This window comes from Acanthochromis polyacanthus, chromosome 11, assembly GCF_021347895.1.
Source record: "Acanthochromis polyacanthus isolate Apoly-LR-REF ecotype Palm Island chromosome 11, KAUST_Apoly_ChrSc, whole genome shotgun sequence".
In the NCBI taxonomy this organism is placed as follows: Eukaryota; Metazoa; Chordata; class Actinopteri; family Pomacentridae; genus Acanthochromis; species Acanthochromis polyacanthus.
The window spans coordinates 9,819,851-9,830,944 of record NC_067123.1 but is presented as its reverse complement, the minus strand read 5'-3'; the positions used below and the strand labels follow the sequence as shown (position 1 = coordinate 9,830,944).

General features: G+C 41.9%; 1 protein-coding gene across 1 annotated transcript in view; it reads right to left on the bottom strand.

Annotated features, from left to right (window-relative positions):
- Positions 1-2,033: 2,033 nt before the first annotated feature.
- Positions 2,034-11,094, bottom strand: part of LOC127536083 (major histocompatibility complex class I-related gene protein-like) — a 31,186-nt gene continuing 22,125 nt past the window's right edge. The window contains exons 3-4 of the mRNA XM_051955539.1: positions 2,879-3,185; positions 2,034-2,471 (exon numbers count right to left, since the gene is read on the bottom strand). Of these exons, the coding sequence (XP_051811499.1) occupies positions 2,110-2,471; positions 2,879-3,185 (669 nt within the window). The 3' untranslated portion in view covers positions 2,034-2,109. The remainder of the gene's footprint in view (positions 2,472-2,878; positions 3,186-11,094) is intronic.

Sequence of the window (11,094 nt, the reverse complement as noted above, 5' to 3'; positions counted from 1 at the left end):
GGCAGATTCCTCTGCACAGGGATATGCTGTCCCAGGCAGGGGGAGCAGTATTTCACCCGCACCCCGAACGCCTGGCTCTATGGGCCTGGCCAGTGAGTGGTGTAATCTAAATACTACAGGGTTCCCGCAGAGTATGATTAACACTATTCAGAGTGCTAGTGCTTCCTTCACCAGGTCTCTTTATGACTGTAAATGGAGGGTGTTTGAGGAGTGGTGTCAGAAGAGAGGACACATCTCCTTTCAGTGTACTGCTAGTGTAATTTTGTCTTTCCTGCAGAGCTTGATAGACAAACAAAAAGCCTTCTCCACAATTAAGGTGTATCTGGCTGCTATTGCAGCATGCCATGTGGGATTTGAAGGAAAGACAGCTAGCCAACATCCTTTAGTCTGCCGTTTTATGAAAGGGGCACGCAGGCTGATTCCTGTTTCCAGGTCGCTGGCCCCCCCATGGGACTTGGCAGTGGTCTTGAATGGGCTCTCCGGGGCTCCATTTGAACCACCGGAGGAGGCTCGCCTGAAGCACCTGTCTCTGAAGACAGGGCTGCTGCTGGCCTCTGCCAAGCATGTGAGTGACATTCATGCACTCTCAGTGCACTCCTCGTGCACTCAGTTTGCTCCTGGGCATGCCAGGGTGTCACTGAAGCCCCACCTTGCTTTTGTGCCCAAGGTGGTTGACTCATGCACTCCCATTGTTCTTACAGTATTTTCTACACCGCCATTTTCTTCTCCTGAAGAACAGCGGTTGCACATGCTGTGTCCAGTCCGTGCCTTGCGGATTTATATGGACAGGACAAAGGGTTTTCGGAGGAGTGACCAGCTCTTTGTGTCCTGGGCTAGCCCCTACAGGGGCAGACCCATCACAAAGCAGCGGCTCTCCCACTGGATTGTGGGAGCAATTGCCCTGGCCTACACATCTCAGGGCCTGCAGGCTCCTGTGGGCCTGCGGGCTCATTCTACACGTGGCCTGGCTGCATCCTGGGCCCTTTATAAAGGGGTCTCAATTCAGGAGATTTGTGCAGCAGCAAGCTGGTCTTCACCTCTCACTTTTGTCCACTTTTATAAGCTGGACATCTCTGCTCTGAGCTTGGCTCATGCAGTACTGAGTACTGGACCCGCTTAGAGCAGAGGGCCGTTCCCAGAGTGCTGGTGGTTGACTTGAGATAAGCATGTCTGGCAATACGGGAGTTTCCATATCCCATAGTGAGACATCGAAATGAATGCTAGGAATGAGAACTATAGGTTACTTGCGTAACCCCGGTTCTCAGAGTAGCATGAGTGAGATGTCTCACCAGACAGCCCTTCTTGCTGGGAGAAGCGAGAAGAGGTGCTTATTTTGAGTGATGCTGTGTGGTAGCGCAGACTACTTAAGGGTAGGTGGCTCCACCTGACGCAGGCGTCGCGATCACCAGCCAATCAGGATTGGCGTAATGAGATAAGTGCTTCTGAGGCATACACAGGGGGCGTATCCCATAGTGAGACATCTCACTCATGCTACTCTGAGAACCAGGGTTACGCAAGTAACCTATAGTTCACTGTACTCTTAAAAAGATAAATAAAATAAAAATAATAATATTACTGTCATTCTTATATATTCTATAGATTTTTTTCTACATTACATTTTATAAGCTTATATCTGATTTCACCTTACTTAGTTTCAATTTAATTCCATTTATCCTTCCCTTTATACCCTATTATTCTGCGTTATCTTATTGTTTACCTCTTTATTGAATATAAATGCTGAAATAACAACTTAATTTTCCTCTGGGGATTGATAAAATCATCTGAATCCAAGTCAAAGTCTAGTTTACTAATTGTGGTTACACACCAAAAAGGTCTCAAAATATCCTTGCATATTCTGTCTCTAAAGGCCCTAAAATAGATGAGGCAGATGTTAAAGATAAAAGTAAACCAAATCTGTGTGTAATTGTTGAAACACTTTCCTCCCTTTACTTTTGAGTTTTCTGGGAGTTTGTAATAGATGTATTAGGGAAATACTGACATCAACCTTAAAATTACATCTAAAAATCAATATGAAAGAAATTAACCAAAAGACAAAGTGAGGAAAAAGAAGTCCCATCCAAGACACATAAAAATACATGAACTGCAGGATTATTGCAGAAAATTACATGTGTTTTTGTCACCTTCATCACGTCTGATTTCAGTCTTACCGTTATTGGTTCTGATCATTGATTTGTCCAGTTTGGTGATGACGTTGTCTTTGACACCACACATCTGAAACACACAGTCGTACTTCTTCCAGTCTTTAGGAGCGATTGATGAAATCTTCAGGTCAACACTCATTTGGAAGGTTCCATCATGGTTGGGGAGGATCTCTCCTCTGTCCACGTCCTCATAAAGCTCCTCTCCATCTTTCCTCCAGAACAAGTCGGCTCTGTCGGGGTAGAAACCCGTAGCGTGGCAGGTGACCAGAGAGGAGGAAGTCTTCTGGAGGAGAGATACTGAGGGAAGATCTGGAGAGAGAAGAGAAAGACAACTTGTAGTTTCTGTATTAACTGAATACTAATGTTAACATTTAAATTTAATGTAGTTTAAATGGCACATGTAAGGAAGGAAAAGGAAGAGATGGTACTGAGGAGAAAGACAGATGAAGAGTCATGAAACAGAGGTGAGAGAAGATTAGAAAAGCTGTGAAAAGACAGTAAAAGAGACAGACAGACAAGGAGGCAGACAAAGGAAGACATGAAAGTGATGATAAATATTTAGGAGTGACAAAGATAACAGAAGGAGACAAGGGACACAATGACAGAAATGCTGGAAACTGAGACAATGAGTTGTTTCTTATAATGTGAAACTACATAAGACATTGAGGCAAATGGGCTTGTTTTTAAAGACATTAAATCAGGTCATGTGATTTTACCTTTTCTCATCAGAGAGCTCCTCCCATAGTTCACATACTTCTTCAGCCACTTAGGACAAATCCGGGTGTGGTAGTTCTTCAAGTATACTGTTCGAGCTTTGTTATTGTCCCACTTCTGCTTGGTGATGAAAGCCTGTTGCTTTGGAGCAATCCATGTCTCTGTCTTCAGGTCCAATGATATGAAGTCTTCCCCATCATAAGCATACTGTCTGTAACTATAAACGTCATCCGTGTCATCTTCCCATTCACAGCCGTACATCACCTGGTAAATATGGACACCTGAGAGGCACAAAGATTGCAGCACACTCTTCTGTTAACAGTTTACATCACATATTTACCACAAAGACACAGTGATCAACACATTTCTAACCACTATCTACATCTGCTGTTATGGGCCTCTTACAGATAATCATCATCCAAACTAGGTGAACATCTCAGACTGAGACAGAGAGCAGACTACTGAAGAACAGTCTCCACCACAGACACCACTGCCTCCACTAACGCAGAGTTTATATCCGCTATTAGAATTAAAGTTCCATCTTGAACAGATATTAAGTAAACGCCAGTACACTGATACACTGACATCTCTTACAAAATTAATGCAGGACTTTGTTTTTGACAGTGTTGTTACTGTGATAACAATATTTTATTCAAGAAAATAGTTGACATACTTCTTCTGCCATCAACACCAACACTCAGACAGAGCAAGGTTGAACATAAAGACGGAGTTTGTCTGCCGTCATAAAACCACCAAACCCTGCTGCTCTGTCTTTTGAAAGTGAAGCTGGAGTTCCGGTGACTATGTGGCGAGGACCAGACGCATGCTGAGGAGCTCGAGCCATGCACCAGCCATTCTTTCATTATATTATCGTTGAACAATCCATATTGACTTCATAAAGTGGGTACAGATAGACAGAGCTCATGAATCCCAAAAACACGAGAGCAAAGAAACATCAAGGTCTGAAAATAAACCAGTTATTGTCTCCGTAACTGAGAGCTAACGGAGCTAATAGCATTCAAGCTAGCGGGGCAAACAACGATCAAGCCAGCGGGGCTAATATTATTCAAGCTCGCGGCCAAACTTCCGATATAGCCGACTCCGCCACTTTGGTGAGCAAGATGAGTGACAACGCTGATATTCTGAAAGAAATTAGAAACATCCACCATGACTTGCAGGAGAAAATACAGAAGGTGGGAAACGATGTGACGACAATTAAAGACAATTTGGACTCTCTTTGTTCGGACGTGGTTGGCCTGGGTTCAAGAATCACCGAAGCAGAGGAAAGAGTCTCCCAGCTGGAAGATGAGAGCAGCCGCCTAGCTAACACCATGCAGAAGATGAACAGCAAAGTGGAACAACTCGAGGCTCGCATTGAATATCATGAAAACTACAGCAGGTGAAACAATCTGAGGCTTAAAGGAGTACCAGAGGACATGGAATATGGAGATAGGGTGATGGACTGTGTTAATGATTTATTCCGGTGTTTGTTCACAAACAGCATATTTTCGGACTGTGGGAGGAAGCCGGAGTGCCCGGAGAAAACCCACGCATGCACAGGGAGAACATGCAAACTCCATGCAGAAAGATCCCAGGCCAGGATTTGAACAAGGGATCTTCTTGCTGCAAGGCAAAAGTGCTAACCACCACACCACTGTGCAGCCTGTATGCAGGTCCTTAAATTTTATTTATTTCATTCATTATAATAAGCCGATGGTACATTAAGTGAAACTTAGTTAGATCCAAGTAGTTGATGGACCTGAGGGCTTCTTTCTTTTGATGAATCTTAATTTTTTCGTTTACTTCCTTAGTTCTCATAATAGAGTATAATAGGCCTCTAAAATTAACACTCTTCTTTCCTTTTGGCATTCCTATTAACAGGTTACAATGACGTGGTATTCTCTGGTACCCGACTTTCTACTTTAAGAATGGGGATCAAGATCTGTGTATATTATGGCTGTTGCAGCAAAAAGCAGTTGAAGGCTTCGGTACACGCCATGCGGACGAAGTATTTGGTTTGGGGGGTGGGAAGAGGAATAGACAGTTGGTTCTTTTGTTGGGGAATTGTTCTTGTTCTTTTTTGTAAAGCGATTGATAGCCAGTCGTTCTGTGTTTTGTTGGAGGCACTGGATAGGACTAAAAGAGTCTGAGCCTAAATCGATCAGAAAATACACAACAAATTCCTTGTTGCAGATTAAATATGACAGACACAAGTGTTATTAAGATTTCTTCATGGAATGTCAATGGTCTGAGCTCTTATGTCAAGAGGTGCAAGGTATTGGGTTATCTGAAACATAAGAGCACAGATGTAGTGATGCTTCAGGAAACACACCTCCTAGGGAAGGATACAAACAGAATACATGATAGATGGATTGATAAAGCTTATCACAACACATTCAGCCAAAAAAGGCGTGGAGTGTCTATTCTCCAAAAAGCTAACTGTAGAGGTCCAAAAGGAATATAAAGACAATGAGGGACGTGTTCTCATACTTTTGGTTAACATTTCAGGACTGAAATTAATTTTAGGCAATATATATGCTCCAAACTCGGAGGATCCAGACTTCTTTTTTCATCTTAAAAGGATAATTTTGGACCTAGGTGATTTTCCTGTCATTCTGGGCAGGGACTTCAATGAAGTGTTGGATGGGCTATGAGACAGATCAGGGAATCGCATGTCAAGACCATCCAAGACGCAAGCTTCCATTAAAGTTCTGTGTGAAGATCTCGGATTACAGGATGCCTGGAGACTTTTAAACCCTACTTCTTGTGATTACACCTTCTTTTCAAGTAGACATACAGTATACTCCCGTATAGATTATTTCTTAATTTCACACTCACTTATTGAAAAAATAGGAGCATGTAATATTGGAACAATAGCCTTGACAGATCATGCACCTGTGGACCTTGTTATCTCTGCAGTAACATCTGCAGAAAAAATAAAAGGTTGGTGGATGAATACTAGTTTGTTACGGTACGAAGCCTTTTGTATAAAATTAAAGAATCAAATCATTCAGTATTTTGAAATTAATAACAAGACTGCTAAACAAGGCTTTGTATGGGATGGATTTAAGGGTTATTTAAGGGGAATATGTATACAACAAGCTTCAATGGTTAAAGAACAAGACCAAAATAAGATACACACCTATGAAGCAGAAATAAAACAGTTGGAGAAAGAGTACTGGGAAAATCCAAATGCAGCTTGTTTGGCCAAGCTGGTTAAGATTAACCCTTTAAGCTGCAGTCAATTCCAGCCATTTTCAGTACAAAAAATCGCTAATATTCTATTTGTAAATAAAAATATGACGAGAAATACAGGGAATATTGGACACGCATCGCGAGGTGCATTCCCTTAAAAACGACCTATTCGTGGAGTATATACCGACTTCAAGACATGTTTTGGACAAAATATTTTACTGGCTTGTTTCGTCTGGATGTCCAAGGTTGGATTATGGCCGTTTTTTGTGGAATATTTTCATCTGTGTGTAATAATGAACTCGGAAATGTGAGTCACGCTGTGTACATTGAAGCCGTGTATAGAGAACGGATGGATGGATATTCGTTGTTTGTCGGACAAATGTGTTTATATTACCCGCTGTGGTAATCACATCTGAAAGTGGTTTATACCGGCGGATTCATGAGAATCTAAGCTTTCCATCGGCGTATAGTGTTTGTATAATCGCGTTTGCAGTTTCAGACATTTAGCAAATTGCTTATGCAGATCTCAAAGTGTACCACGGGCGAGACACTGAAGCGCAACTTAAGCGCAACGGGTTAAATATGAGCTCAATACCATTTTCTCTAAAAAAGCAGAATATTCCTTGTACAGATTAAAACAAAAATGGTATGAATCAGGGGACAAGGCTAGTAAACGTCTTGTCATTCAATTAAAAGCACATGAAGCATCTCGTCAGATAAGTGGCATAAGAGACAGAAAAGGTAGGATATTAACTTGCCACAGGAAAATTAACCATGCTTTCAGAGAATTACAGTGAGAGTAAAAAGTATTTGATCCCTTGCTGATTTTGTTGGTTTGCCCACTAATAAAGACATGATCATTCTATACTTTTAATGGTAGATGTATTCTAACATGGAGAGACAGAATATCAAAACGAAAATCCAGAAAATAACTTTAAAGAATTTATTTTAATTCATTTGTTGTTCATTGAGGGAAATAAGTATTTGATCCCCTGATATGCATTCGGAGTTCTGGCCTTCACAGACCAGTTAGACACTCCCAATCAACTTGTTACCTGAATTGAAGACACCTGTTCTAACTAATCACCTGTATGAAAGACACCTGTTCACAGAATCAGACAATCAGACAGATTGCAAACTCTCCAACATGGGTAAGACCAAAGAACTCTCTCAGGACCTCAGACACAGGATTGTTGACCTGCACAAATCTGGAATGGGCTACAAAAACATTAGCAAGATGCTGGGTATTAAAGTAACAACCATTGGTGCAATTGTGAGAAAATTTAAGAAGTATAACATGACCATCAATAGACCTTGGTCTGGTGCTCCACAAAAGATTTCACCTCGTGGGGTGGCAATGATCATGAGGACAGTGAGAAATTGGCCTGCAACCACACAGCGGGAGTTAGTGAATGACCTCAAGGCAGCTGGGACCACAGTCACCAGGAAAACAATTGGCAACACTTTGCACCGCAATGGAATAAAATCCTGCAGTGCCCGAAAGGTACCCCTGCTTAAGAAGGCACATGTGGAGGCTCACCTAAAGTATGCCAATGATCACCTCAAAGATACACAAAGCGATTGGGAGAAGGTTCTGTAGTCAGACGAGACCAAAATTGAACTATTTGGCCTAAACTCTACTCGTCGTGTGGAGGAAGAAAAATGCTGCCTATGATCCCAGGAACACCGTGCCCACTGTCAAGCATGGAAGTGGAAACATTATGTTTTGGGGGTGTTTCTCTGCCAAGGGCACAGGGCTACTTCACCGCATCAGTGGGAAGATGAATGGAGCCATGTACCGTGCAGTCCTGAGGGACAACCTCCTCCCCTCTGCTAGGAAGCTGAAAATGGGCCGTGGCTGGGTCTTCAAACATGACAACGACCCGAAGTATACAGCAAATGCAACAAAGGAGTGGCTCAAAAAGAACCATATTAAGGTCATGGAGTGGCCCAGCCAGTCTCCGGACCTCAATCCAATCGAACATCTATGGAGAGAGCTGAAGGTCCGAGTTGCCAAGCGACACCCCACCAACCTTAATGATTTAGAGAGGATCTGCAAAGAAGAGTGGGCCAAAATTCCCCCGATATGTGCAACACGGTCTCACGGGGATTCGTGAAACTGTTACGTAAATTTTTTGTTTCTTTTTCGTGCGCACCAACACGATTTCGTCATGTTTTTCGTGCCGCTCACCACGAAATGTTTTTCGTGTTGCTCACAACGAAACCCGCTGTGGTAATCACAGCTGAAAGTGGTTTATACCGGCGGATTCATGACGATCTAAGCTGTCCATCGGCGTATACTGCTTGTGTGATCGCGTTTGCGGCCGCCGGCCGCCGGACATTCTTTAAATTCCTATGCAAATTGGTAAGTGTACCACCGGGTTATGGTTAGGTTATGGTTAGGTTATGGTTAGGGTTATGGTTAGGGTTATGGTTAGGGACGATGTCATGCAAAATATAGCGTTGGATTCGCCATGGTTTTACATTAAAAATATAATACACACATTCGTTTGAAATACGTTCTGGGTGGCACGAAAAGTCCGCCGTTTAAAATACATTGGTGCGCATTTCGTGGTGAGCGGCACGAAAAACATGACGAAATCGTGTTGGTGCGCACGAAACCGAAACAAAAATTTACGTAACAGTTTCACGAATCCTCGTGAGATCGGGCTGATATGTGTGCTAACCTTGTGGTGAACTACAACAAATGTCTGACCGCTGTGCTTGCAAACAAAGGCTTTGCCACCAAGTATTAAGTGCTTTTGGATAGAGGGATCAAATACTTATTTCCCTCAATGAACAACAAATGAATTAAAATAAATTCTTTAAAGTTATTTTCTGGATTTTCATTTTGATATTCTGTCTCTCCATGTTGGAATACATCTACCATTAAAAGTATAGAATGATCATGTCTTTATTAGTGGGCAAACCAACAAAATCAGCAAGGGATCAAATACTTTTTACTCTCACTGTATATGAGGATCTTTACAGTCAGGAGGTTCAAATGGATCTAAATAAAATAAATGTCTTTTTCAAACAGCTTAAGCTTCCTAAATTGTCAGCAGATAGGGCCAAGGATTTAGAGGGACCAATTATGCTAGAGGAGTTAAATTAAAAAAACTATAAAATCTCACCTAATGGGAAGACTCCAGGTATTGATGGAATACCCAATGAATTCTTTAAGAAATTTATGGTTAAGCTCGGTCCAGAAATGGTTAAGACTTTTAATGAGTCGGTTGTTGCTAGACAGCTTCCACCATCAATGTCAGAATCTTTAATTACCCTCATATTAAAGAAGGGGAAGGACCTACTGGAATGCAGCAGCTATTGTCCAATCAGCCTTTTATGCTGTGATGTGAAATTGTTTACAAAAATTTTTGCAACGAGAGTAATTTCAAGTATTATCCACTCTGATCAGGTTGGTTTTGTTAAAGGCAGGTGCTCCTCAGATAGTCTTAGGCGCCTTCTGCATCTGATCTGGAAAACCAAGGACTGTAATATTCCTGTTGCTGCTCTCTCCTTAGATGCAGACAAGGCGTTTGATCGCATTAGCTGGGATTACTTAACTTTCTCTCTTAAAGAATTTAGGTTTGGAACCTTATTTCAAGATATTATCCAAATTATCTATAAAAATCTGAAATCTATTTTAACAACCAATGGGTTAAGATCAGATGCCTTCCCCATAGGACGTGGAACAAAACAAGGTGACCCTCTTTCACCACTTCTTTTCAACATTACTCTGGAACCTCTTGCAGAGGCTATAAGACTAAACAATGCAATAAAGGGTATTGAAATGGGAGGGGGGGGGGGCATAAATTATCGATTTTCGCCGATGACATGTTAGTCCTGATGTCAGACCCACACAGATCTGTCCCGCCTCTGCTAGACTTAGTGGATTTATTCTCAGACATATCGGGATATAAAATAAACTGGACCAAATGCGAGGTGATGCCTTTATCTAAGTCTAGTTTTAGGTCCCTTTTTCAAAAGTGGAACTTTAGGTGGGTTTCTTAAAGCCTTTAGTATTTGGGTATACTTTTAATTCCAGGACTGGAGAATATTATCGCAGATAATTTTCACCCTGCCTTGAATAAAATACAACTCCTATTGAAGGGATGGAACAAATTACAAATTTCATTATGGGGGTGAGTTCAGGTAATTAAGATGGTAATAGCACCAAAGTTAAATTATCTTTTTAGTATGTTACCTATCCGTGTCCCAGACACTACCTTTAAAACTTTAGATACAATGATTAGCCAATTTCTCTGGTCAGGAAAAAAGGCTAGGATGAGTCTCAAAAGCAGAGGTGGGTAGTAACGAGTTACACTTACTCCGTTACATTTACTTGAGTAGTTTTTTTGATAAATTGTATTTTTATGAGTAAATTTAAAGCACAATACTTTTTAGTTTTACTTGAGTATGTTTGTGGATATGAAACACAACTCTTACTCCGCTACATTGCACTTCACAGCTCGTTACTTTTCTTGTTATCCAAGTGATAACACATATACTTTTTTTATTTTGCTTGATACACACTTCCGCAAAAAGTTCTACCACATGACTGTATTTCACCAATCAGAGGTCGTCATTCAGTCACATAACTGCACAACTGCGTAGCTGCCGGACTCGTGCCGGGCTCGCATCTGTGGCGCGCACAGACCTAGCTGATGGACAGAGGCGCACACGAAAAATGGCAGAGGCAACAACGGTGTGCGCTGCGGAGGAGGAGGAGGGGGAACACCCGTGGCCTCACATACGGAGCAGCTACACTATGCGGTGTCTTCTGTCTCTCGCTCTGTGTCTGTCTGTCAGCTCTGTCTGTCTCTCTGTCTGTCTTTCTGTCTCTCTCTGTCTGTCTGCTTTCTCTCTGTCTGTGTGTCTGTTTTGTCTGTCTCTCTCTCTCTGTGTCTGTCAGCTCTGTCTCTCAGTCAGTCTGTCTACTCTCTCTCTCATTTGGACACAGACACCTTTTGTATGTAAAGACTGCCTTGTTCTAAATATAATCTACCTGGTTAGCCCTGAT